At 36.8% G+C, this 26365-nt stretch overlaps 7 protein-coding genes and 1 long non-coding RNA gene across 11 annotated transcripts in view; 4 read left to right on the top strand and 4 right to left on the bottom strand.

Annotated features, from left to right (window-relative positions):
• LOC6641585 overlaps window positions 1-1388 on the top strand; it is a 92492-nt gene extending 91104 nt beyond the window's left edge. The window contains exons 77-78 of the mRNA XM_047011097.1: window positions 59-487; window positions 550-1388. Coding sequence (XP_046867053.1) covers window positions 59-487; window positions 550-791 — 671 coding nt within the window. The 3' untranslated portion in view covers window positions 792-1388. The remainder of the gene's footprint in view (window positions 1-58; window positions 488-549) is intronic.
• A 4062-nt stretch (window positions 1389-5450) lies between these two features.
• Window positions 5451-16839, top strand: LOC6641586 (sodium- and chloride-dependent GABA transporter ine). 2 transcript variants are annotated; one of them, XM_002064539.4, is made up of 9 exons: window positions 5451-5588; window positions 8016-9014; window positions 9076-9373; window positions 11287-11465; window positions 12119-12253; window positions 14946-15168; window positions 15230-16181; window positions 16248-16424; window positions 16487-16839. In XM_002064539.4, exons 2-9 carry the CDS (start codon window positions 8375-8377, stop codon window positions 16757-16759), a joined length of 2877 nt encoding a protein of 958 aa, XP_002064575.3. In that variant the 5' UTR covers window positions 5451-5588; window positions 8016-8374; the 3' UTR covers window positions 16760-16839. The 2 variants fall into 2 exon arrangements, with proteins under 2 accessions (XP_002064575.3, XP_023031179.1); XM_023175411.2 differs by lacking the exons at window positions 5451-5588; window positions 8016-9014; window positions 9076-9373 and adding an exon at window positions 9870-10073.
• On the bottom strand, window positions 14397-14951 carry LOC124460418. Its single transcript, XR_006954329.1, has 2 exons — window positions 14814-14951; window positions 14397-14756 (listed from the first exon to the last, which is right to left on the bottom strand). It is a non-coding gene; the product is annotated as an uncharacterized LOC124460418 (long non-coding RNA).
• Window positions 16840-16847: 8 nt separating the features above from the next.
• LOC6641593 (polyphosphoinositide phosphatase) lies at window positions 16848-19640 on the bottom strand. Its single transcript, XM_002064540.3, has 3 exons — window positions 19522-19640; window positions 17836-19459; window positions 16848-17777 (listed from the first exon to the last, which is right to left on the bottom strand). The coding sequence occupies exons 1-3, from the start codon at window positions 19600-19602 to the stop codon at window positions 16906-16908; spliced, it is 2577 nt and encodes an 858-aa protein (XP_002064576.1). The 5' UTR covers window positions 19603-19640; the 3' UTR covers window positions 16848-16905.
• Window positions 19641-19895: 255 nt separating this feature from the next.
• LOC6641594 lies at window positions 19896-21568 on the top strand. Its single transcript, XM_002064541.4, has 2 exons — window positions 19896-20295; window positions 20361-21568. Exons 1-2 carry the CDS (start codon window positions 19956-19958, stop codon window positions 21086-21088), a joined length of 1068 nt encoding a protein of 355 aa, XP_002064577.2. The 5' UTR covers window positions 19896-19955; the 3' UTR covers window positions 21089-21568.
• Window positions 21305-23442, bottom strand: LOC6641595. Its single transcript, XM_002064542.4, has 2 exons — window positions 23180-23442; window positions 21305-23119 (listed from the first exon to the last, which is right to left on the bottom strand). The coding sequence occupies exons 1-2, from the start codon at window positions 23333-23335 to the stop codon at window positions 21719-21721; spliced, it is 1557 nt and encodes a 518-aa protein (XP_002064578.1). The 5' UTR covers window positions 23336-23442; the 3' UTR covers window positions 21305-21718.
• Window positions 23443-23887: 445 nt separating this feature from the next.
• LOC6641596 (probable pseudouridine-5'-phosphatase) lies at window positions 23888-25750 on the top strand. Of its 3 annotated transcripts, none has more exons than XM_002064543.4 (4): window positions 23888-23985; window positions 24233-24380; window positions 24721-24939; window positions 25198-25750. In XM_002064543.4, exons 2-4 carry the CDS (start codon window positions 24317-24319, stop codon window positions 25608-25610), a joined length of 696 nt encoding a protein of 231 aa, XP_002064579.2. In that variant the 5' UTR covers window positions 23888-23985; window positions 24233-24316; the 3' UTR covers window positions 25611-25750. The 3 variants fall into 3 exon arrangements, with proteins under 3 accessions (XP_002064579.2, XP_015034034.1, XP_023031185.1); XM_015178548.3 differs by lacking the exon at window positions 24721-24939 and adding an exon at window positions 24455-24673 and having other exon boundaries at window positions 23890-23985; XM_023175417.2 differs by lacking the exons at window positions 23888-23985; window positions 24721-24939 and adding exons at window positions 24023-24078; window positions 24455-24673.
• Window positions 25720-26309, bottom strand: LOC6641597 (NADH dehydrogenase [ubiquinone] 1 alpha subcomplex subunit 2). The gene is made up of 3 exons (XM_002064544.4): window positions 26117-26309; window positions 25950-26056; window positions 25720-25889 (listed from the first exon to the last, which is right to left on the bottom strand). The coding sequence occupies exons 1-3, from the start codon at window positions 26212-26214 to the stop codon at window positions 25807-25809; spliced, it is 288 nt and encodes a 95-aa protein (XP_002064580.1). The 5' UTR covers window positions 26215-26309; the 3' UTR covers window positions 25720-25806.
• Window positions 26310-26365: the final 56 nt, after the last annotated feature.

The following is a 26365-nucleotide window of genomic DNA, read 5'->3' as shown; positions in this document are numbered from 1 at the left end:
ATTACTCATCCAATTTATTTATTTTTTTGGACATTCATAATCATATTTCTTCTTTTAGCTATTTATGGTGGATTTGCTCGCTCTTGCATTGCCAAGACAATGGAGGATAATGTTCAAAACGAATATCTGGTCACAGATGAAAATGGCTGTGCCACCGATGCCAGCATATTTGGCAATTGGGAATACAATCCAGATACCAACAGTCTATTGGCCAGCTTTAATGCCTTTAAATTCCCATCTAGCGACAACATACGCTTCCAGTGTAATATACGTGTCTGCTTCGGCAGATGCCAACCGGTTAACTGTGGCGGCTATAATGCCTTTGGACGACGTCGTCGTGCTATTGCCGACAATTCGACCAACGATCCAACAGCTATTGCCACAAGTACCGGTGTTGAGGGACAACTGCGTGAAGAGATTACCATCTCATCGAATGCCATACTGACATTTGAGAAACGCAGTGGTCCAGGACTGAATGATGCCAACAGTAAGTGATTCGTTAGTGACTTCAGCATAATTCTTTTCTAACCAATTTTATTTGTTTTACAGTCAAACCGGCAGCACAACGTGTTGAGGATATATGCGTTTCAATGGTGGGTCTTATCATAGCCTTGGTCATAACAGCTCTGCTGGCCCTTGTTGCAGTTGCAGTGGCTGTTTCTTGCTGGCTTATGGCCTACAGAAGAAGACCCAAGACTCTGGCCCCATTGCCACATCCTCCAGAGTTCCCGAATCCCCTATTCGCCAATCCCGATGCTGTGCCCGAGCCAACGCCGGACTACATCTCGTAAAAACTAAGCGTAACACAAAAACCTGACATAAACAAAAATAATTGAAAAGTAAAATCACCTAGCTATATAACTTAGTTCATAAGAGAAAAATCAAAACGAAACTTTAAATGAGAAAAATATTTGAGAGGCATGTGCAAAAAGTTATGAAATTAAATTTCGCGCGATAATCTATGCAAAACTAAATGAATGTGAATGCAAAAGAAAAAAAAAAGTTTAAACATTTTGTGAGCTGAATGAAAAAACAAAAAACAAAACGAAATTGTATAAAGCAAATAACGAAAGAGAATGCAAATTTGAGCAGTTCTCAACATTTTTTAGTATTTTAAGAAAATAATTTTATTATTTTGTATTAACAATTTATAGTATTTTCCTCCCCTGTTTACTAATATGAGAATTTTTCGTAGCGACTGTAGATAAAACACAACTGCCAAATAGAATGAATAACATAGTGTGTGTGCGAAAGTAATTCGAGAGTATAGAAATCAAGTTTAAATAGGCCACACACTTTTTAAGTGGAGCTACAAATGAATTCTCGTTATCTAACGACATCTTCTTCATTAGTCGAATATAATATAATAATTTTTTTTTTTTGTAATTTTTTGATTTATTTGTTATATACATATATAACTAAAAGACTTCCTATAAATGTTTAGGGTGTGGGTAGTAGCAACCAACAGCACATACACACACACACAAACAGACAGAGACACACACACATACACACATACACTTTGTATTATAAAACAAAAACACAGAAAAATATTGCAACTTCCTGTAATTTATAATAACTTTTAAAATTGAAAAAACTGCCTTTTGATATTTTCGAAAAACAAACATAAAAAACACCGACGAACAATGCACCCTTAAGATACTCTGTACTCCTTAGTAGTATATGAAAATGTAAAATGGTAGGCAATCAGATTTGACATATTCTTTTAAGTATGATCGATCACTTGCTACAACCACTGGACAATATATCAACGATTGTCTTGATTTTAGGATTGTAGCGGAAAAGCTCAACAGAAACACACTCACTGTCAAACACACACAAGCAAACACACACACACACAGAGAGATAAAGAGAGATCACTTAAGTTAGAAGATCAAAGAGGGAACCGCCATCACAAAGAAAACTAAAATACTGCCACTGAGGCGTGAACAGCGCACAAACACACAAAGGTTTTAATAATCTAACTATCTTTTCTAATGCATAGGAAATATTAGTAGGTAGGTTTTTAATTTTAAATGCCAACGACGACTAATGGAGGATTTGATTTTGACCACATCTTCTTTTTTACAACTATCCGTCCAACTATCTATCTCTAACTACTACTAAAATATGAAAAAGAAACAAAAAAAAAAAACCTATTATTTTTGTAGTTTTTTAGTCAATTAATTATTAAATTGTTGTGATTGTTTTTAATGCAAATGATAAATACTTCCACTAACTTACTAAAGTTGAAACTTTAAAAGGCAACGAAACCACAGCACGTCAGAAAGCCAGGAGAGAAAATTTCTAGTCCAGTTAAGGCCAAGCTGTCAACGCTCCGAAAACTATGCAGCGAATTTTTTAGTTTTCTCAGCCTGTTCACAGAATGATCTTGATCTGCGACTAGAACTTAAAGGAGAATGTGTAGGAAATGACGTGCTCATAATTAAATTATTAAAAAAAAAACTAAAGTTTTAAATTAATATCTTTAAATCGTAAACAAAATGTATAGTCACTACTTTAAGACGAAACAAACAAACAAAAAAAACATTTCTTTATAGTAAAACAAAGACAAACAAAAAAAACAACTTCCTTACCCCTTAATGTAAATAATACACAGCCAATTCCATGGTATTCTCTAGTTGAGTCTTTAGAATTCCCTCCATTTTGCCAGATAAAAAAATTATTTTCTAATTCACAAAACTAAACAAAAAATTTCGCTCACAATTAAAAAACAAAAAATTCAAACTTTTATTTTTCTTTTTTAAAAACTCGATTTTTATTAAAATATTAAATTTTTTCTAATAGTAATTAAGTTGAAAAATAAAAACTTTTTGCACTGGCAGCAAATATTGTAAAAAGGCAAACAATAGATAAATTGTAATTATATAAAGAAATTGTATTTAAAAAGAAAACAAAACAAAAAAACGATATGAAAAGAAAGAAACCTACAAAATAAAATGAAAAACGAATGTAATTTTAATCGCTTATTGTAAACTAATAAATAAATATAAATAAAGAAAATAATTACAAAAATTGAGTTTTCGTATAAAGTAAAAAATTTAAACAGCTCTGTAGATATATTCCGTGATTTAAAACAAACTTAAGGCTTATTTGATTCTAATTTTTTGTCTGTGCATCAGATGCTTTTTACACAATAGAAATCGTCTATATTGCATTTATTTATATATTTATTTATATAGATATAATGCAATAATTTTTATTTAATCGTTAAGATGCTTCTATACACTGGATAAGATAATCGAGATTGTCAGTTAACTCAAGGAGATTTATTTGTTCACTTTGGGTAAGTCGACGACTAAGAAATTAAAAAGAATTAAAATTTGAGTCAGATCTATTTTGTAGCCCATAACAAAAAGAAAAGGCAATTTAAATTTTGGTAAAGGCTGTACTTTAACTCAGGCGGTAATTGGCTTAGGCGACGATTTTGCTGGCTAAAAATCTTTTCGATATGAACTCAGAGGAAGATAATAATCGCGTAATATTATATTATGTGGGTTCCAATAACCACTTAAATCCTAAGTTTTAAGTCAAAAATTTCTTCTCAGCCAAATATAAAGTATACGCAGAGTGTGCCATCTAATTTAACAACTGTCAGGATAATCCTTGGATAAAAATTATACAGATATAAATAATAATCGAGAAAAATTTAAATATTCGACATTGAAAGACATTTGGTGCTAATAATTGTTTTCTAGCAATTTTTGTTATATTTACTGCAATGATATTTGATTTTTAGAATTCGAATTTTTTATTTTCCATATTCAAGATTGGTCCACCCAAAACCATTTAATTTATGCTTACAGGGTATATAGGGGGAGATCCCCCTATCAACATAATCGTCATTATCATCTGATTTACTGAATATGATAAAAAAGAAAAGGAGAACAGTTTGCAAAAAATTGTGGCTTCATCTTGTTGAAAGTGAATTATAACACATCTGTCTGTGGGGATTGGCTGGGGCTGGAGAGAGGTGTTTGGTCGGCGGGGGGGGGATTGTGTAGATCAAGTAGAACAAGCTAAACCAGCTTGCCCCAAAAGCCGCAGTTCATTACGCCTGCCCGCAACACGCGTTCTATTGTTAGAGTGGTTGTTGTTTTGCTTGTTGTAATGCTATCAAATTCCGCGCCGGAAAGCAAGATCATAAAATAAAACGTACCGCAAGGCAGCGTTCTTGGCCCTACGCTATATATGTTATACACAGCTGATATGCCCACCAGTACAGAAATAACCAGGTTGGGCGAGAATAATGTGCTGATAGCTACGTATGCGGACGACACTGCAGTGCTGACCAGAAGCCCAAGCATCACCTGTGCCACTGAAGCTCTACAACAATATGTGTCCAGTTTTGAAGACTGGGCTTCAAAATGGAACATAGGTGTAAATAGCAGCAAGTGTGCAACCGTTACTTTTACAACGAGACCCTTGTCCTGCGGAGGCATCACAATGATGGGTTCTACAATTCAGCACAAGAGCTCCTATAAATATCTGGGTGTCATTTTGGACAGGAAGTTAAAGTTCAAATCCCACATTACCATGGTCAAGCAGTCTATAATGGCGAAAACAAGGAAAATGGCTTGGTTGCTCGCACCTACAAATAAATTGTCATTGCACAACAAAGTGACAATCTACAAAGCCATACTAAGCCCCATTTGGAAATACGGAGTACAAATATACGGAATTGCAGCTACATCCAATTTAAAGAAAATAGTTGTGACGCAGTCAAAAATTCTAAGGCGTATATCCAACGTACCTTGGTATATACGAAACAAGGATATTGAAAGGGACCTGGGCGTCCCTAAGGTGGGTGATGCTATGAAGCAATATGCAGAAAAGTATCTGCAACGCCTCGGTGGTCACTTAAACAGCCTAGCCAGACGTCTCACTGCCAAACCAAGGAAGAGAAGACTGAAGCGATACCACCCAACGGATCTCCCTAATAGGTCCCATGACTAATGAAATAATCTGCCTTGTAAATTTTGTAAAAATGTAATATTGTAAATTTTGAATGTAACGTTGTTCATCGTATGTAAATATCACCTGTGATCTATTGTATTTTCCCTTTAATGTAAAGCTAGGTTAAGTTGCCACTGAAGGTATCAGCAAACTAGTTTAAACCAAATATACAAATTTTTTAGAAAAAAAAAAAAAATAAAATAAAAACCCCACATAATATGATTTGCTCCCTACCGCTCTCTCTCTTTTTTCATACACTCACAAACTCTCTAGGTTTGTGTGTGTCACCTACTACCTCCCTAATCTGCCTCTCTATTTCCCTATTTCTCTCTTTTCGCCGAGAGAAACTTGAAGTAAGCGTCTCACATTTGGGGCTTCCACGGCAAATGTAAACGATATTTATTCGCGAACGTGTGTGCATGGATCAGTTGACATTTGACAGTCCGCGTGTTTGCACGTTTTACGGCATTTTTACATTCCCTTACACGTGTGTGTGTGTGTGTAAGAGTGAAATTCATTCAATCCGAATTTAATATTACCATTCGAAAATATAACTTGTTACCCATTGTATTAAACAAGCGCCGCGTCGTCGGGCGTTATCTAAATGCGTGGTAATTGATACAAATTTGGTCAATGGTTGATTATGATTAAAATTGTTGAGTTCATTAAATGGTCACAGTGTGTCAAGTGAATCAAAGAGAGACACAAATGAATTAAATTACCATTATTATTCACAATTGTTGTGTATTATGTGATTATTATTATTATTATGAGTGTTTTTTTTTTTTTTGAGCTCACAAACAAAAAGTCCAGGACTTATGGAAAATTGCAATAATTGCAACCATTTGTTGTGTTTTTTTTTCTCTCAAGTTTAATTAACAACTGAAGGTGTTAATTGTTATACTCTAGGACAGACATCGATGCTAATAGTAGATATAAGTAAAATTCCTAACATTCATTACGACGAATAGATAAATTGCCCAATCTTTGATTAGTCCTGAACTTAAAAATGAGGCCATTAGGATTGCAGTTTGGTTAGAGGCGTAAAATTCACTTTCAATAGATTATAAGACAGATAAAACATAAAAACATTCAAAAAACATCGTCATTCTTTAGCGGCATTTTCGTTAAATTCGCCCCTGTTTATGATCCCTAATTGTTGTGGGTTTAGCAATGACTATATTTTTTTTTTCTGGCTCTCAGCTGTTTTATGTCGTAGTAATTAATCAAACTAAGTAATAATAATAAACAAAAATTAAGATTGATTGACTTTGCCAGGTTTCAAAATATTGTTGTTCTTTTCAAATCTAAACAAAAAAAACTGATAAAGGTACCTTAGTTAGAAGAAATTTACTTATCAAACGAAAATTTTAATTTACTTAATCTAGAAAGGAATTTTAGACTAAAATTTTAAGTAAAAAATAGCAAATTTGAACAATTTTAGTATTAAGAGTTTCATTTCCGATCTTTTCGATCTTGATTATAAAATATATTTAAAAAAAACAAGCCTTAGGGTTAGTTACTTTCTTTGATCAACAAACTGCAAAAATTTTCTTATGCAAAATGTTGCATATAATATTTTTATAAAATTTTTGTGATATTCAAGCCAAATTAATCCAAAAATACGCCAGTTGTAAATTCAAATGTTTATTTAAATTCATTTCTCGTAAATTAACATACTTATTTGCCTTTCATTGTAACAATAAAATGATACAGAGTATATATGCATATATGTGGATATTCATATCGTGTAAGATGCGTAATTGTTAATTACTACATACATAGTTTTTGCCAATTCAATGACCCTTGGGTCATAACCTCTAGAGTCACTGGAGCACAGCGCCACGAGATGAGATCAATGGTATCATCGCATGATTATGACGTAGCCCCCCTCTATGAAAACTTTCAAATACCAATTTGAGGGAGAAGTATCTCGATATGTGTCCATATATGAAGCTCCTACTTAAAACTATGAAAAAATGTCATAAAAATGAAAGCAGACAAAGAAATTCGGTGTGAAAGAGGTGTATTGAGGGGGCGGGGAGACAAGGCATGGTTTGTTTTATTTAAAAGGTGGAGGCAAACCGATAAGATACAAATTTGTATCTGTCAAGTGAAGTGCGGGTGTGTGTGTGTACTGTGTGTGTGTGTGGTTTGTGTGTTTGTCTCTGTTTGATGATGTGATGTGAAGTGCGCGACACTTAAAGTATTTATCTGGAAAGAAAATGGGCCAAAAACTGGAGCTTGTATATTTATATAAATAAATTCGAGATAAAATACATAAATAAATATGATAAAATGTGAATAAATATACAAGTGTGTATGTGTGTGTGTGTGTGTGTGCATATAAAGCCCACCAACAAAACTCAAAAAAGAGAAGTAAAAACGAACAGGTGAAAATGCCGAAAATATTTATAAGACAGCAATGAGTCGTGAGAATATTAACAAAAAAAAAAAAAAAGTGATATAAATGATATAACCAACAGAAAGTGAATTGAAGCTAAGTAAACTTTGTGAATGGCTTTGTTACAGATGGGCAGAAAAAGTTATAAAGTCTTGATGACATAAGTGTAATTTCGATATATCAAGTTTTCAGAATTTTAAGGCAAAATCTTGTAAACCATTTATAACAAAACTCTTTATACATATTGTAATGCATGTTTAAGATATCAAACAGGAGCTAAACTAGGTTAAAGTCTTGTATTCTATTACTATATACTATATTTTATAAGAACGGGACTTTAAGCCGTACCGATCCCAGTTAAACATAGTGTTATATATAGAAACAAAATGTATGGTAGATTCCCATATAATAATTATTTATTTAAAACTTGTGATGGCAAGTAGGCTTCCTAATGTTAGGGTATTGTATCTTCGGCATGGTGAGAGTTATAGTAAGACCTGCATTTGGTTATTTTGGTTTTCACTTTATTTGCTTTATGAAGATTTAAAAGCTTAAGTACTCACAAAGACAGCAAAAACCAACAACAACTACACTATGACAAATAATAATGAAAATAACATTTGTGATATTCAAGGTTTTAATATGATTAAAAATATGTGACGGCAGCAATCGCAGCAGCAGCAGCAGCAGCAGCAACTAGTTTAGTGTGAGTGAGCGAGAGGGGAAGAGGGAGACCCAGTTGGAGCTACAATTTAAAGAGCATTAAAATGATAAATTTGAGAGCAACAACAAAAACTGGCCAGTGCAAGCAACAACAGCAGCAACAAAAACAATCAAACATGATTTTATGATTAAGCCAAAAATCAAAAAAAAAAAAAAAACAAACAGAACGTATATAACGATAACCCACAAAATCAGAAGGAAAAGCTGCAACATACGCGGCAAAAAGAATATAAGTTCTCCTACAATATTTACCAGACAATAGAGTCTGCAATGGCAGACGATTCTTCTACTGGCCAAGGCTTGGCCAAAACAGCCTCCTCACCCACCGCCCTTAATCTGATAACCACCAAACGCACCACGCCCACCTTAGCGACACTGAGGCATAGCCAACTCTCGGATAGTGGAGCTGAAAGCTGTTACGATGGGGACGAACAGTCGAACCTCATACGAACCCCATCCTCACGCACCCACAAGTTCATCATTATACCAGCCACGCCTGGTTCGCCTCCCTCGCCGATAGTTGGACCACAGCCTTTTCGTCAGGCAAACTCTACCACATCATTGACTGCCATGGCAGCAGCCATGCACAAGCCAGTCAAGACCAGGCAAACGCCGGTAAAGTCACGCCCCAACTCGGAGGTCATACAGCCAGGTGGTCAGACAACGTCAGCCACAATGGGAGCAGCTGCATCCACCTCAACTGTAACCTTTACCATTGATGATTGTGAGGGAGGTCAACCGATTGCCAACTATACGCCCATGATAACCACCACGCCTGTCACGTTAACCTGCACCACCACAACCACCATGGCCGGTGATAGTGTGGCTGTTTCGTCACTCAGCATGGATTTGCGTTCACGTTTAGGCGGTAGCCACAGTCACAGTGGCAGCATGCGTTCCGTGATTTCAGGTGAGTGAATCACAATATACAGAGCTGGATATCAAAGCTATATGCTTGGCAAATTTTGTAGGCTATCTGCCTGGTCTAAATGATAGTCGAGGGAATCTCATGGCTGGTGGTGGTGGAGCTGTTACCGCAGCTTCTAGCAGTTTGCATCCTACCCATAATCCGCTTTATATGCAACCGCAAGTTGCCTCGCTAAGCGGCAGTTCCTATCAGTTTCATGATCAGATCTACTCGGATGTGACATCAGTGCGTTCATTGGCATCAATTGGCATTGGCTCCACGGACGGACGGAAATTGGTGATACGTCGAGTACCCACCACGGCCAACGAGTTATTTGACATGGTCAATCCTCAAACCCCACCGTAAGTCTTACTTTTTGAATGATTCTACTGATGCTAAATATTTCAAGTGCCTATACTCCCTTCGATGATGAATACTTTGATTAATCCATCCCTAGTTTGATTATCTAAAAAACCTGACGATATCACATTTATTCTATTTAACAGCCGTTTGGCAAATTTTGGCACCATTTGGGCGCCTGCCAGCATAAAGAACAAATGTTGGCTTAACTCATCCACATTGATAAGCCAAAGCCAAACGGGGAGCAGTTTTTTGTGTCAGTAAATAGATAATTTTAACACCATTTTAGTGCTCCAGCATCCAATCGCTATAGCGCACTTTGAAGTTATTTTTGTTAAAGATCGAGATCGAACTATTTGTGTTACATACATATATTCATTATTGACACTAACAATTGGCACACCTTAAATCTTATCGTTCCAATGGCAGTTACCAAATTGCCACGACAATAGTTAGTCGGTAGTAACCTGGCAACCTACAGAGCGCACAGTTCTAGCTTTGATCCCGTCTCGTATCCACTCTGGTATTGCTTTCAAGTGATGGCGCATGGATAAAAAGTGAATCCATATCCTGAGCATTTCCAGAAAGTTAAAAAAATAATAATAATTCGGAAAAAATGCCTTATCGTCATCATGATTTCGATGCTCAATCATCAAAATATTCGGAACAGTCATTCCATCGCTTCAATCGTGTGGCCAAAGTGTAATAATACCAATATATTATATATAAATTTATCATTCAATCATAAATTATATAATACAATGTTTTAAGCCTTAATGTGCCTTAATAGTGTTTAATTTGGATTTATATGCTCAACTGATTTAATCATCTGTTTATTCTATATATTAGCAAATTGTCGCTGATTGAATGTTAACGTTCATTTAATATTTAAGTGGAGTGTTTAATATAAGAATTAGCATTGACTTTTTGAATACATATATAGTACTGAATTATATAGTATAGATCATCCCTATATAAAGTGAAACATTTAAATTCTTTTAACAGAATTTTAGCAAAATCTTTCTGTATCTTCAATCTGAAAAGAAAACCAACTGTATCCTTTATTCCAAGCGTAAAAAGTATTTTACTTAGTAGTAAAAATAATTTCTTTCAAAATATTTAAAGTAGGTACCTTAAGCTTGGGACTCCATTTAACGTTTTAAAAACTACCAGTCTTAAAAATTTAATAAAAATCGTGTCAAAATTGATCAAGTTTCTAATGGAAATAGTACTAGGATACAGCTGGCCGACAGGTGCGCTAAAGTGCTTCTGATGCTTAAATGATTTTGTCGTTATCAATCTAAGAAAGCTATTGTAGGGCAGTAACTCATTTACTTCATTTAGTCATTAAAGCCAAAAATTTAAAGGTCATAAATTAATTTTTTAAAATTAATCTCCCCATTACTTCACCTATTTTTATAGCCAGACTCATCATTTAATAGTTAAAGTTAGATATGTTTAAAGATGCAAGTGCTTAAATTGAATATTTTCTATATTTAATTAAGTAATTCGGAATTGATTGATAAATTTGACTAGTTCAACACGTTAGCTAAACCGCCCACATTAAAAATAATGTGCAACCCTCATTTTTATGGTTATTTAACAGGCTCCCCCCAGTGGCAAATCCATTGTTGCATCTCTGGCATGTGATAACTATAATTAAACCATTTGATGCAACAAATAGAATCGTGTTGATGGCAGCAATGAAATCTGTTCATTGTGTTAGATATATACTGTATAGGAGGAGGAATACCATTCATTGATTGTAGACAATGGGGCAACAAGTGTTGACAGCAATTTGTTGCGCCTGGTTGGTTTAGTTAGTATTTGTATATAATATAAACTCTCCCTCTCTTTCTCTTTTTCTGTCTCTCTAAATTGATTCTCTTTACCTCCATCTTTTGCTTATGCTTAGGCCACTGGGCATCGATGATGATGACAGTTATTTGGATATGTCCGATGAGACGGCTAATTTGAAACCACGCCAACAACATTGGGCCAATAAAATGCAATTCGTTTTGGCCTGCATTGGCTATTCCGTTGGCTTGGGCAATGTCTGGAGATTTCCCTATATGTGCTATAAATCGGGCGGTGGTAAGTAATTGTATAAATAAATAAATACATAAATTATAAGTACTTGTATTTCGATTTTAAGGCGGCATCTACAAAAGTAGAATATTGTGCTTTTATTTTAAGGTTTTTTTTTTTGTAGTTTGCACTAAAAACATTTGACAATTTTAAAGCTTTAAGCGACATTTCCGCTGAAAGGCCATAAATTAAAATTTGTTTAAGCTCTGAGAAGCGACGAAAATGAAAAATTAAAGCGGTCACAGTCATCCCATAAGTCTTTTGCCAACCTCCCCCATTGTCTTGCGTCTCTTTTCTATTCTAGATCTTTATGACGATCACGCAAGCTATAACTTGGAACTGTCCCACGTCCATCTTCATTTACACTTGAATCCTCTCCTCTCACCATCCCTGTCGACATTTACATACATTCTCATTTCCAGGCATCAAAAATATAATGAGCAACTGGCAACTTACATAGTATGATCAATGCCATTCAAGATGGCAAACGAAATGGGGTCGCCTGTAATGATGATGGTGGCAGGCGGCAATGGAAATTTGCAATTGTCAAATGGACAAATATTTATAATTAATTTAGTTGCATTTACTTAGCTGAAATTGTTCTCTTATTTTTCTATTTCATTGCCACTATCTAACTATATTTGTGTGTCTCCCTCCAGGTGTTTTTCTAGTACCTTATTGCATAATACTATTCATCTGTAGCATTCCCCTGCTATTTATGGAACTATCTGTTGGACAATATACTGGTCGTGGACCCATTGGGGCATTGGGCCAATTGTGCCCTCTATTTAAAGGTAAGTCTAATCACAAATACCGGTCAACTTTATTATCTGTAAATTGTTTTCACTACCAGCAACTAAAATGCTAAAACCAAGCAGCTACATAATTTCGTCCGCTCACCCCTTCTGTCCCTATTAACATCTAACTTACTTAGACACAAATAGACTTTTAATTTTTTAGATAGTTTGTTTTTTCTTTTGTTAATGGAAACATATTCAATTTTTTTTTAATTACTAATAAGTCTATGGTTTCGTTTACATATTTTCATTAAAAAAAAAATTTGGAAAAAAATTTCGCTTTAAAGGAAAAAATTAAAATGTTTAAAATGAGAGTAGAGATGACCGCTAGGAGCGCTCAAGTGCTGAATCGAAATGAAAATTTATTGACTTTACAAAATATTATAAAAGACTTACCTGAAGTAAGTTAAACTCTTAGCACAGAGCTGACGAGTTGGCTTAACATTACTTAATATTAATAACATTAGTCAGATGTCACGAAAAGAAGGAGACATTTCCGATATATATTCTTGATCAGCATGAGAGGCCAAATGGCTAAACCTTTGTCCGTCTGCCAGTACAAGTCAACTGCACATCCTCAAATTGAAAGCTAATGGAATTAACCTGGGTATTTAAACTTTATATTGCTTAATTGATATATATATTGATATATAGTATGACAATTGGCTAAATCGGGCCATTATAACCTACGGCTGCCATAAAAACCATCGATCTAAAAGGCTGAAATATGGAAAAATCTGATTATATTTTATGATTATCAGGCCTAAGAATGATAAAGAAAATTTTTTATGAAATAGGTAAAAATTTGAGCCAAAGAAAATTTTAAAAGACTATAACTGGATATGTTTAAATTAACAATAATACCGCTAGTCTTACTTAAGTGTATTATCTTTACCTGGCTGTTAGTTCTTAACAGCTAACTAGGCCATATTATAATATTCCTAGGTCCAATCTTTCAAACTGCCTGGGAGTTTTAAGTTTAAATAGTTATGAGTTAATAATTGCGTCATGCGTGAGGTTTTCCATATGACAAAAAATAAAAAACTATTCTTCAGAATAAAAAACAACAAAAATAGACAGAGCCATAAACCATGACAAACAAAGAGCAGGTAGAGTTCATTGCCAAGGTCTAATGTACATAATTTACAACAAAATTACTCCACAAAATGATCAGTTGTGTTAATAGTGATTTGTGTGTGTATATATATGTCTGTATATATACATATATGTATATCTATATATGCTAATTAGTCAGCTTGCATGGAAACGTTTTTGTGTCGTCTTCAAAGTGAACTAAGTTTTGTTACTGTGATAAAATCTAATATAGAACTTTACTATGACATTTTTTTTTAGTTTTGCCATTTGGTTTTGTTTTTGTTTGTTTAATTATTGTCAATATTTAGCCAACCGAAACAATACCGTTGTCACACCCACACCGACAAAAAAAAAAATGTTGCGGATATACTATATATACATACAGAGGCAAAATAATAAATATTAATGACGTGTAAAACAATTTAGCCAAGATTCGCCAAATGGCTTTGAGCATTTTTCAATTGAGACCCCGTCAATTATGCAGATGAGTTTGGGCCAGTCTAGACATGTGATTCAAATGCAACCGGTCTGATTTATCAGCAGTCGACCTAATTAAGCTAATTGCTGCTCTAAGCTAAACTCTTAATGCAACGGTATTGCATTTCGTATCATTGAAGACCTTCACACCTAGTTAATATATAGAAATTTTCCATTGTTTGGATGCGAGTGCTTAAGGAAATTTAGAATCAACCTCCGCGATTTTGCAACGACTTAGATGTTGTATAATCCAGCCAAAGACATAATTTGTTTTAACTATATACACTGGACTCAAAAAAAACATATTTTTTGCCCATTTTTAGAAAACCGTTTTTTAATCTTCTCAAAAGCGTCCTTTCAAAAAAACAACATTTCATCGACCATGTAAAACTGTATTCATGAATGTATTCTTACACCAATTAAAAGATACTTGGCTGTTATGAATTTTTTGAAGAAATCGAATCAGTTTTGGTTATATATTTTGTTTGTACAGTGGCGAGCACATGCGAATACATGTTTCGATACTATTACTTTTAGAACCCAGAGAAATGCATTAATCGCTTCCAAATTTATAACAAAAATCCATTTATAATATATAAAACGAAAAACAAAAATGTTATTCATTATCTCCTCCTTAGCTCGAATAATCCAGAAAAAAAACTTAAAAATGAGCACGAATCCACTTTGGCTCGTATAACAAAACTTATAGATTAAGGAATTTTTTCCAAAGGCCTTTGGCTTTGATCACGCTATCAATGCGCCTGACAATACTCTCCACCCATTTTTCTATCAATCCGTGCGATAGAGTGCTCCATTCCTTTACAATTTTCTGTTGGAAAATGAATTCGCTCTCTGGATACGCACTCTCATCTACAATGTTTGGAAGATTGGATTTCAAAAACCAGAATATTCATATTTTATTAAATTCCTGTAAAATTTTAAAAATATTAAACAAGAATTACAAAATTCAAGCCAGAAGAATTACCAATTTCAGTCCGTTGAAAGTCGGGTTAAAAGGATACCTCTCATCTCCATAAAAGGGGATTTCCTGGATAAGCCAACTGAATCGGATTCTTTGTTACATACAAATATTACATATTTGTCTCTTCTTTTCCAGGAGCTGGACTGGCCAGTGTGGTTGTTTCGTTTCTCATGTCCACCTACTATAGCGTTATTATAGGTTATTCAATTTACTACTTTTTCACATCATTTAAAACGGAAATGCCCTGGGTTGATTGTAACAACAGATGGAATACGCCGGACTGTTGGGTGCCACAGCGTAAAGGAATAAATGCCACTGCCCCGGACACATCACGAACACCTTCCGAAGAGTTTTTCGAGTAAGTCTGGATAGATGGAAAACAATGAATGTCGAATTTAATGTTTAATAATTCTATTTAGAAACAAAGTCCTACAAATTAGCAGTGGTCTGGAGTATCCGGGCATGATGCGTTGGGAGTTGTTTGCTTGCCTAATTTGCGCCTGGCTAATGGTTTATTTTGCCACGTGGAAATCAATTAAATCATCGGCCAAGGTGCGTTATTTTACAGCGACATTTCCGTTTGTATTAATCATCATATTGATGGGACGAGCCGTTACGCTCGATGGTGCCGCTGAGGGATTACGTTTCTTCTTTCGTCCCAAATGGTCGGAGCTAAAGAACGCCAATGTCTGGATTAATGCTGCCTCTCAGAATTTCAATTCATTGGGCATAACATTCGGATCGATGATCTCGTTTGCCAGCTACAATAAGTATAATAATAACATACTAAGAGACACTGTGGCCGTTAGTATGGTTAATATGTTAACTAGCCTGCTAGTCGGTATATTTGCCTTCTCCACATTGGGTAATTTAGCACTGGAGCAGAATACAAATGTGGGCGATGTAATTGGCGATGGACCTGGCATGATATTTGTGGTATATCCACAGGCAATGGCCAAAATGCCATATGCCCAACTCTGGGCTGTGATGTTCTTCTTTATGCTCCTGTGTTTGGGTCTGAATTCACAGTTTGCCATAGTTGAGGTGGTGGTCACTTCCATACAAGATGGTTTCCCGCGTTGGATCAAGCGACATTTGGGCTATCATGAGATTGTGGTGCTCTTTGTATGTGTCATATCATGCCTATTTGGTATGCCAAATATTATACAAGGTGGCATCTATTATTTCCAACTGATGGATCATTATGCTGCCTCGGTGACAATAATGTTCTTGGCCTTTTGCCAAATGATTGCCATTGCCTGGTTCTATGGCACTGGAAGATTATCGAAGAATGTTAAACAAATGACTGGCAAGGCGCCTTCGTTGTACTTGAAATCCTGTTGGTTGGTTCTGGGACCCTGTTTGCTTTTCGTAAGTTTCACCCAAAGCCTGCTACACATCATTTAGCTTTAAATTTGCTTCCTTTTCATTTTGAAGGCAATTTGGGTACTCAGTTTGATCAATTATAAGGAACCCACCTACCACAATGGACGTTATACCTATCCAGATTGGGCGTATGGCATTGGCTGGATGTTTGCCTCCTTTTCGCTAATCTGTATACCAGGTTATGCGGTAATTAATTTCCTTAGAACTGATGGCAATAATTTCTGGGAGGTAGGCTAAATTGAATTACCCTTCCCTTTTATGCTCATTCAATTGGGTTCTTTTTTCTATAGCGTATTAGGAATACTTTGCGACCAAACATCTATGAATGTAAGATCTGTGGAGAACATCATTGTGAACACGATTTTCCGGAACAGGAACAATTCATGTTGGCCCAGGAATTGGCAACAGTTTATAAGCCAACTACAACCACTAGCCATATGTTACATTTGGGACAGAAATCCGGTTATAATCCTATGCAAGCATCCACTGCAATGGAATACACCAAGTCGGCAGATCCAGGTACAACAACAACATCAGCGACAGATCAGCATAATGGCAAATAAACAAAATAACGAAACGATTTGATTTCCATTTTAAGTGTTAGCCCTATTTCTCAGAGTATTCCTTTAAAATAATTTTGTTTGCGAGAAATAATAATTAATAATTATTATATTTAAATAAATTATAAAAAACATTAACAAAAGATCTTCTAGAGCCTCTGCACATAGTTATAAAGCACATTAAACTCGCCAATCTCGGGCACAGCATTAAAATTGCGAGGAGTCTTACAGTATTCCTTGTATATCTCCATACTCTTCGCAGGCACAGTTGGCGGCTTCACGCTGAGATAGGAATCGGTGCCATAATCACTTAGCGGACGTAATGTAATGCCACGCATCATTTTAGCCATTTCCTGATCCCGCTGAGCAACAGATGTTTGAGTCGAATGTGCTCCGCCACTTGACAATTTGCCTATTTGCACATATTTCTTATAGATGGCCATGCTCTGCTTTGAGGGAGGATTGATGCTACAGCCATATATCTCCTCCATTGACGGCAGCACTGAGGCCAATGTAAATACTGATGGTTCTGTGGTTTCGGTTTGTTTTGACTCTTTCTCGGCAAAACTACCGCTCAAGTCCTCGTCACTGGACGTGTCATCACCTTCGCTGGAGCTCGATGAATTACTATTCATCGATCCTGTCGAACTCTGACCAGTCATCGATGGATTCTGTCTAGCTTTTCGCGAGGCCTGTATTTGCCTCTGGAATGGACTATAATTGGTGCGAAAAGTGGGCATATAGCGCATGGCCAATTGACTAATCTCAAAGGCTATATGTTCACTGAGATCTGTCCATTTGAACGACTGATGATAATTGGAATAAGCATCAATCATTTCCAGACCGTGGGTATGCACACGAAATAGCTCTTTGACCAGCTTATGCGAATCGGCACAGGCATAGGGTAGACACTCACGCACCTTATGACGCACCCAATCCGTAATGGGTCGACTATCTGTGCTGGGTACAAAGGCATTATGCATATCATAGTCCGTCAGCATCTCCCATATGGGTTGATTCACTACAACAGAGAATCAAATGTGATTAAGGTTCCATGAAATTGATTATATCTTACTTACATTTTGTAAAACTTGGCTTATATAGACCTAGGAAAAGATTAATGCTATGCTGCTTTTCCGTATCGCTGAATGTATTGCTGTAGTAGCGACTAATGGTTTGCATTACATCATTTCCCTGGGAGCCCCAGGGCGCTGTTTTGCGATAGGTTTTGATGCGATGAACTAACTGCGAGCCACCATATTGCAAAGCCAAAGTGTCACCATGCTCCTCATATAGATGCTCCAGCATAGTAACACAATCCGAATCGAATTCCAACTTAGCTGTCTTTAGAAAACCCAAACGCTCCAATTGATGACCGAGGGCACATTTGCCAATGGCAAACTGAGCAGAATTGGTGCGATCCAAGCAATCCACACAATTTGTACGTACAATTCCCGTCTGGAAGCTAAGATCACTGCCTCGAGCCTTGAAGAACATGCCCGTGAGTTGGATTATGCTCTCGGCATGAACCGCCAACTGATCCATGACATTGCCTCCGCTTAAACGACTTCGGCGGGCCATATCGAAATGGATGTGCTTCATGCGGTGAGGCGGAGGCAGAAATTGATTCAAATATTTTATGCTACACTCGAGTTCCTTTGAGATAATCGACTCGTGCTTGCGCCGCTCACGTTTCTTGACCAGATTAAGCATAATCAGCGGTGCCCCATAATGGAAAAGCAAACGCTCAAAATGTCTCGATGGGGTCTGGGCATAAGGATCACAGATATCTAACTGAATCTGGGGCTTGGGAACCATTTTACTCACATCCTGCGACCAATGCGACGGTATCGATCCACGCATTTGGGTAAACGAGCACAACCTCTGACCATCACTGACAATTTGCTCAGTTTCCACTTCATTGGCCACATCACCTTGGAAATTGGCACCTCGCTTAAGGAAACGTGTGCCTGCAAAGCGAGTACTACGTCTGGCTATTAGGCAGACATTCACATGTCTACCAAAGACACTGATGCACGACTGGCTGACATAGCCATGGGTAATTTCTAGAAGCCAATCCTTTAGCATTATGCCTTCCATGGGCTGCAAGAGGTAAGCATTCCAAACGAAGCGTTTTCTAGAATCTGAACGGAAGGCATAATCTACCCGCTCATGAGCCTGGGCCACATTATTCGTTAATGTATCCCAGTCGGGCAATGGTTCATCTCGTTCCAAATCCACTTTGGCTCCCACATAACGTGGCGCTGATTCATTATACTGCAAAGTCCGGGTCAAATCGTATGAATATGAGAAATAAAAATTGCTGCGCAAATCAATATTCTGAAACATTCGCTTATAACGATCCTCCTGCGGATGCAGTGGACGCTGAGATGTGACCTCATTTACGCGCACCATAACCGTATCCTTGATGGTGTATACCAAATGCATGCCAATGTGGGCACAACATTTCCGTTTAGTCACCAATATTAAGTAGTAGCTCTCGAGAAAACGGACAAAGCCCAAGACTCCATACGCTGATGTCACTCGTGGCGAACCCTGTAGATTGGCCACGAAACGCCGAATTTCCAAGCTGTTGAACTCATTGGCATTCTCCTCAATACTAAGCCGATTTAGGGCCAGTCGGTCGATGATCAGGAGTCGGAACCTTGTCTCTCGGTTGTTGCTGCCCACCAAATACAAACGCTGGATATGACAAAAGTGGATTTAGGAAAGGAATTCAAACGCTTTGCTCAGGCTTCACTTACCGTTCTGGTTTCATAGAGTACTACTTTCTGTATAGAACTAATTAGTGGACTAAATATTATATTTGGATTTCTATTATTCATCCTTTCGCCCACTTAAAAACAAACAATGCGATGCAGTAAGCTATTAGAGATGAGCTCGTGCTTAAAGTGAAATACAATTAATAGTTTTTGGGCAGTATAAATACTTAAATTATTTTTAACCTTTTAACTTTATCTAACTCTTATTAGTTAAATTATTAATTGACAAGCCAGAAAAAAAAACAATTAAATTTTTGTAAATCTATGCAGCAGCAACATTAACTAAAGAATTAAAAGTTCCATCTCCAGGCAACATTTACGCGCTTATCACACATCGATCAGCTGTTTTCACATTTACTGTTAAGACACTGAATACAGTTGCCGACCACAGACGCTCCAGTAGAAAAGTAAACAAAATGGAAAACAACGAAAATCCGGAACCTGCTCTTTCCGCACCCGACAGCTTTCTGCGTCTTAAAATTCGTGAATATGCCCAGAAACAACGCCACAATCAGCGCGATCAGGCCACAGATGCCTTTCGCTTTGGCCTGGGTCAGATTAGGCAGGAAATAACCGAATTGGATAACTTGAAAATAAAAGATGTTCAAGGATTGGCGGCCAGAATCAAGCGACGCAAGCATGCCACCTCCGAAAATATGTATCGTTTGAGTCATGCATTTTTGCAGGGTAACGAAAATATTAATTGTTTTGCTGCAATTCCAGGAGCTAGCCAAGTGTTGGTCAAAGAGCTAACAGGTAAGTAAAATGACAAAGGATAAGAGTGAAACTTATTACTTTAAACTTAATATCTTTATATGTAGGTCCTAATTTGGAGCGACAAATCGAGGCGGCCGAATGCTTTTGTAACTACTCTCTAGGCGAACCTCATGTGGCTGAGAAGATATCAACAATGGCTGGCAGCTATTTGGTCACATATTTGGATAGCAATGAGCTGCGTCTAAAACGTAGCTGCCTTTGGACATTGACCAACTTAATAGCCACTTGTCCAAAAGCTGGAAAAACATTATTACAAATGCAATTGATACCAAAACTGTGGAAACTTTATGTCTCCGATTATGATGAACTCCACACTGATGCAGAGATCTCTTTAAATCTTTTGGCTACCACTATAGATGGAATCAGTCCAGAAGATTGTCATTATCTTAGCGAGCATATGATGGAAAAGCGTCCATCGGATTTGCACGGAGAATACTACATGTTTCTTCTTTACCAATGGGAAATTGAGTGTAAAACGCAAAAACAGGCCGAATACTTGATAGATTTCTTTCTAAACCAAAAGGAAATTAATTATAATAATAATTGGAGTATTCGATATGGGATACGTCTGCTAGCCAATGTGTTTTACAAACACCCTGAACTAATACAGAATTTTTCGAATTTCGAACAATTTGCAAATAAGTTAAATCAATTATTTGCAAAACGGGATCAGGAACTCAATTTCGAGTTGCTTAGAATGCTGCGAAACTTGATGGAATTAAAACTTTGTAATAATAATTTATGGTTAAATGAACTAAAATTCTATGGTTAAGCTGAGTTGATTAAGGGTCTTATCTGATCACACTTAAATATTAGCATATGATTAGAAAACAAAACAAAGTCCCAATTATACAATGTATATTTCAATTCAAATAGTGAAAGTCTCTGCAAGAGGCTATAAACTATACAACAAAAGGAACTACCACAATCGCTTTATTTAAGAACTTAATGAAATAATTAAGAGTAATTAAGAAACCCTTGTTACCAGTTAAATTACAAAGATATTTAATCTTTGATTCGTCAAAGTTTATTGAGTCGTTTACAATACTTTTTATGAATAAAGCATACAAAAAGTGATATACGATGCGATGGAAAAATAAATAAATTAAGTGATAAACATATAAAATGATTGTAAAAAAAATTAAAAATGTATATAACAAATCTCTATTTTGAGAATTGCTTGTTGTAAACTGTCACAGAACAAAATGTGTTTGAACTTATTGGTATAATATACACAAAAATCTAAAACTTATTGCTAAAGTTTTACACTTTTCGTTATTTGGCTTTGTTTGCTAAATATTTTCGTTAAAATTTGAGTTAATGTTGAAGAATAATGTATCGAACATTAAGTAAAAATAATCCTTTGACTTGATGAATTTGATCATATGTTTTTAATTTAAGTCTAAATATCGTCCTCGAATAGGGCAATTATGCGGCGCCTCTGGGCCTCGTCATCTGCTGAAGAGGTTATCTCTGGAGTTTGTCCAGTATTGTGATGAGAAATATTGTGAATTTCCAATTCGGTAACCGAATCAAATGATAAATTGCACTGTCCACAGCGGGCGGTAAAAATTAAACCGGCATTTACCGGTGTTGTCGATATTTTGGGCACATTGGCTCGTTGCAGCTTCTCCAGAAATGTGGCACGTTCCTCATCGGCTGGCTGGCTGGATGGTTTAATGCCACGTATGGGTATGGGTTTTGGCAACCTTTGTGGAGTATCTGTATTGGCAGCTGCCTGCGAATTTCGGCTCTCTGACCGGGCAATGGCATAAAGAACATTATTCTCCATGGTAATGGGTGTAGTCAGTCCACTATTATAGCTAGGTTCGAATGGTTGTGGTTGTGGCTGTTCCAACTCCAAGTTTAAGTCCAATTCCAGTTCAGTCTCTTGGGATTTTCCTCGGCCATTGGAGACCTTCACTTGATTCAGTTTCTCCGACAACATAGTGTCAATGGAATGTTCCTCTAGCCAGGAGCATATCTTACGCAAGGCGAATATCATGCGTCGAATGAATTCGTGGGGTGAAACCATTTTATGCCGTCTTATATCTAGAAGTTTGGTCATCTCCGTCACGAAGACAACAAACTGATACTCAACGCAGTTGTCCAAATGCTTATGATACGAATCCTCAAACATAAAACGTTTTGAGCAGACAGGACATTTACGCTCCTTCCACATTGGTTGTGGTATATGAACCTTAATGTCTCTTAATTGGGCCGACTCGGCCATGGGATCATCTTCTTCAAAATTTGTTTCCCTATAGTTATAACAATTTTTATGCTGCCTCAATAAAGGATTCTCATTGTCCTCACTTGACGAGCTAACTGCCGCATAATCCTCTTCATCTTCGGCAGTGCCATTGCCACTACTTGTTGTAGGCATTAGATCGAGATCACTTATTCCCGTATCGGGAACTTGGTTCTGCTTGCGGCTGGTCTGACGAGATTTGTCAAATAATACATTCAGATACTGAACACGCTGATCGCCACCATTTGACTGGCAGAGTTGGTTAATTAATTGCTTATCCTCTACTTTATCCGGTAGCGAATTATTCAATAGAAGATTACAAACCGGACGCTGTTCCACATAGCTAAGATCTTCGGCAGTAAAAAGGGCGCTCTCTTTACTATTGCTATTGCTAGGGTTGCTGGTATTAATGTTTTTCTTTTGTTGATAGAGATCTGCTAATTTAAGGCTTATTGCATTGTTTATACTTTGTTCCCGGAATGTCACTGCATGTTTCAAATATGAAATACAAGGAGCGCATATATATCGCGGCAGAGAATCATCTGGCAGTACCTGTAAATTATATAAAATGAAACATATTTCCAAACCTGAATTCAAACGCTTTACTCTTACCTTAAGTCCAGTTGTCTCTTCTAGCAATATGTTGATTGGTTTTTGCCAGTTTAAAAATTCATTTGTCGTGCTGTGTAAATACGTGGGTATCTTGGCAAATATCTCGTAGTCCGCGGGGCTGCTGCAAATGCGGCATATTGTGCCCCACGTCGTCATTTTTAATTTTTACAACTTAATTCTAGTATTGCCGAAAAGAAAAGTAAATACTAACAAACAAATAAAACATAGGCCAACCACCCGAGCGGCGGTTAACAGCGCAATTTTTTGTTAGCAAATGCGCATAACAGCACTTTTCGTGAGCCAATTGGTGAGAGCGTGAGTTTTCAAACTGGTATTAAGAAATGATTCTGAAGAATATTATCTGTACACTATTGAAGATAGTTTTTAGTGATTATTATTAAATTAGCGTAATATCAAATAAACGCTTTATCGAAAAGCTCTTTAGGCAACAAAAAATTTTGTTTATTTATGCCTTATTCTGCTAGTGAGGGCATTATATTATGTATTATATTTCTAATCACAATAAACGATTGTGAAATTGGGAAAATTTGGTATAATACTGTAAGCTCAATTTCAATTCTTTGCAAAGTCCACCGCTACCTCCCACTCCATAAAAACTTTCTCGCATGGAAAATTTTACTGAAAAATTCTGCTTGATGGTAACCCTGGCTAATGGTTGTTGGGGTTCTAATAACGGAAATATTTGGCATTGGAGCAGATTTACTCAGAGCGTGTAACTGAACGGTTGTGTTTGGATACTGATACACAGCAATAGAGAAAGCAAGTGAGAGCGAACTTTAAAGAAGGTAAACCAACAAGTCTCAGTGCCCAAGATAACGGAATTACGTGTAGGTCAAGGCTGTCAATGACGGAGAAGGGGAAATGTAAGGCATTTCCTGGTGAGTGGGTGGCAGACGTCATTGAGCCAATGACACACAAGATATGAGAGATGAAAAAAAATTTTAAAAGAGAGACGCAAAGAGCGGAAAGCTGCCGGCACGAGTCGTGTTCGCAATAACAAGAAATTATTGTTTATTGTTATTTGTTTTACAGGCTAGACGATAGATAGGCTCAAACGAGACGCTTACATAATACATTTGGCAAATACTCTCATATATCCATCCAGCGGAGAAGAAAATGGCCCAAAAAGTGCTAAGAAATGTCACCCACTGTATCTTTGATATGGATGGACTGTTGCTGGGTGAGTAGTGAGCAAAACTGTTCAAAAGTTCCTTCCTCTGTCTGTTTGTTTAAACCCTCCTATTAAAAACTCAGACACCGAGCGTCTATACACGGAGGCCACACAAATGATACTTGATCCTTATGGCAAGCAATATACCTTCGCTGTTAAAGAACAAATTATGGGTCTGCAGACTCGTCCATTGGCCGAATTCCTGGTAAAGGAATACGATTTACCCATTACTTGGGAAGAATATGCCGCAAAGCAGAAGGAGAATGCCCAAATGCTGATGAGGAACGCCGGATTGATGCCAGGTATTAATGCAACCTTTTCCCATCTCTCTATTCTGGTTATTTGACAGATACGGAAAAGATCTACGAAGATGTGACAAGGCAAATAGCAGCCAGTTTTGGCCGGACTTATACAGTGGCCACCAGATTTCGTGTGATGGGTACTACTGATCAGCGTTCCGCCGATATTGCCATAGCAGAATGCAAGCTACCCTTGACACGGGATCAATTCCTGCAGCGCTATAAAAAAATGTGCGGTGAACGCATGCACAGTGTTCCACTGCTGGAAGGTTAGAAACAATGTGTATCTCAGGCATGTAACCAAAAAGCGGCGGATCAACCAATGAGATTGTAGATATTTCCAAATTTTATATTCAAAAACCATTTATGTAAAGTTTATGATCTAAGATCCGCCACTGGTTATCATAACGCATGAGCCATTAGATCAGGAACAAGAAAAAAAAGTAACATTACTTAACCATACCAAATCCTATATAAATATTTCTTAGTTTTTAGACTAATTAAAGCTTTTGGTCTTTTAATTTTAGGTGCCGAGCGTCTTTTACGTCATTTGCATGCCCACAAGGTGCCTTTCTGTTTAGCCACCAGTTCGAGTGCTGATATGTTTGAACTAAAAACCACTCTGCATCGCGAATTATTTGATCTTTTCAATCACCGTGTATGCGGATCTAGTGATGCAGAGGTGAAAAATGGTAAACCTGCTCCCGATATTTTCCTAGTGGCTGCTCAGCGTTTTAAAGATATTCCTAAACCGGAAAGTTGCCTCGTCTTCGAGGATTCCCCCAATGGGGTGACTGCGGGAATTAGTGCTGGCATGCAAGTTGTTATGGTCCCGGATGAACGTTTATCCAAAGAACGTTGTGACCATGCCACACAGGTGTTGGCCTCTTTGGAGGATTTCAAGCCCGAACAATTCGGTTTGCCGCCATTTAGTAATTAATTTGTTGAGATGCATGTTACAGGACTTATACTATGTACCTTATAAGCATAAAGATAGAAAGATGTATTTGTGTATGTACAAACTCGTATGCGAAAAAAAAAATGAAATGTTTAGATGAATTCTTACAATACTCCCGTTAATTTTTTCTTCTAATTTACTTTTATTTGCATCTTAAATGAATATTTTATATGTTGATCTACTTGCCAACAGCTTCAATTTGTTTGTGTATATCGGGCGCAGCTTGATTTGTTAGAGAAATGGATATTTCCTTGCCTTTAGCTAAAGGATATAAATGCTTTAGATAAATGGTGAGGACATTTTTATTTTTCTGTATCTTACCATATCGGGCATATAGTCTAGGTTGCACTCCATTGCACTCGCGCACCAAAATTGCTAGATTGGGATTATCCTTTTTTAAATTCGGATAGAACTTTTGCACATATTCCCTGAAATTTATTGATTTTTGTGTCAAAATTATGTAATGAAAATTTTCGGTAATTATATACCTGGCTCCCTTTGAGGCTTCGCCGGCCGGATCGAGTATAATGCGAAGCTCTTTTAACTTCGGTGTAAATTTAACCAACTGGGCCAAGGTGACACGCATGTTGTTTGAATCTTTTGATAATATTTCGAATTTGAGTTCTAAAAAAATGTCCGCGTTAGCAGAACAGCTGTTGTAGAGATGGCAAAGTGATTTTTTTGTTCAAGTAGCAATCACGTCAAGTTATCGTCAATGTTAACTTGACCTATCGTTA

This window comes from Drosophila willistoni (genome assembly GCF_018902025.1).
Source record: "Drosophila willistoni isolate 14030-0811.24 chromosome 2R unlocalized genomic scaffold, UCI_dwil_1.1 Seg200, whole genome shotgun sequence".
Classification (NCBI taxonomy): Eukaryota; Metazoa; Arthropoda; class Insecta; order Diptera; family Drosophilidae; genus Drosophila; species Drosophila willistoni.
This window is presented reverse-complemented; position numbering and strand designations above follow the sequence as displayed.

Coding starts and splice junctions, on each gene's coding strand:
- LOC6641586 (XM_002064539.4), top strand. CDS start 8,375: ATGGCAGACGATTCTTCTACTGGCCAAGGCTTGGCCAAAACAGCCTCC. Junction 9,015..9,075: donor CATGCGTTCCGTGATTTCAG/GTGAGTGAATCA, acceptor CAAATTTTGTAG/GCTATCTGCCTGGTCTAAAT. Junction 16,425..16,486: donor ATGGCAATAATTTCTGGGAG/GTAGGCTAAATT, acceptor TTTTTTCTATAG/CGTATTAGGAATACTTTGCG.
- LOC6641593 (XM_002064540.3), bottom strand. CDS start 19,602: ATGAATAATAGAAATCCAAATATAATATTTAGTCCACTAATTAGTTCT. Junction 19,460..19,521: donor TACTCTATGAAACCAGAACG/GTAAGTGAAGCC, acceptor TGTCATATCCAG/CGTTTGTATTTGGTGGGCAG. Junction 17,778..17,835: donor TAAGCCAAGTTTTACAAAAT/GTAAGTAAGATA, acceptor TCTCTGTTGTAG/TGAATCAACCCATATGGGAG.
- LOC6641594 (XM_002064541.4), top strand. CDS start 19,956: ATGGAAAACAACGAAAATCCGGAACCTGCTCTTTCCGCACCCGACAGC. Junction 20,296..20,360: donor GTTGGTCAAAGAGCTAACAG/GTAAGTAAAATG, acceptor CTTTATATGTAG/GTCCTAATTTGGAGCGACAA.
- LOC6641595 (XM_002064542.4), bottom strand. CDS start 23,335: ATGACGACGTGGGGCACAATATGCCGCATTTGCAGCAGCCCCGCGGAC. Junction 23,120..23,179: donor AAGAGACAACTGGACTTAAG/GTAAGAGTAAAG, acceptor TATAATTTACAG/GTACTGCCAGATGATTCTCT.
- LOC6641596 (XM_002064543.4), top strand. CDS start 24,317: ATGGCCCAAAAAGTGCTAAGAAATGTCACCCACTGTATCTTTGATATG. Junction 24,381..24,720: donor TATGGATGGACTGTTGCTGG/GTGAGTAGTGAG, acceptor GTTATTTGACAG/ATACGGAAAAGATCTACGAA. Junction 24,940..25,197: donor CAGTGTTCCACTGCTGGAAG/GTTAGAAACAAT, acceptor TTTTAATTTTAG/GTGCCGAGCGTCTTTTACGT.
- LOC6641597 (XM_002064544.4), bottom strand. CDS start 26,214: ATGCGTGTCACCTTGGCCCAGTTGGTTAAATTTACACCGAAGTTAAAA. Junction 26,057..26,116: donor GAAGCCTCAAAGGGAGCCAG/GTATATAATTAC, acceptor AATAAATTTCAG/GGAATATGTGCAAAAGTTCT. Junction 25,890..25,949: donor TAGACTATATGCCCGATATG/GTAAGATACAGA, acceptor TATATCCTTTAG/CTAAAGGCAAGGAAATATCC.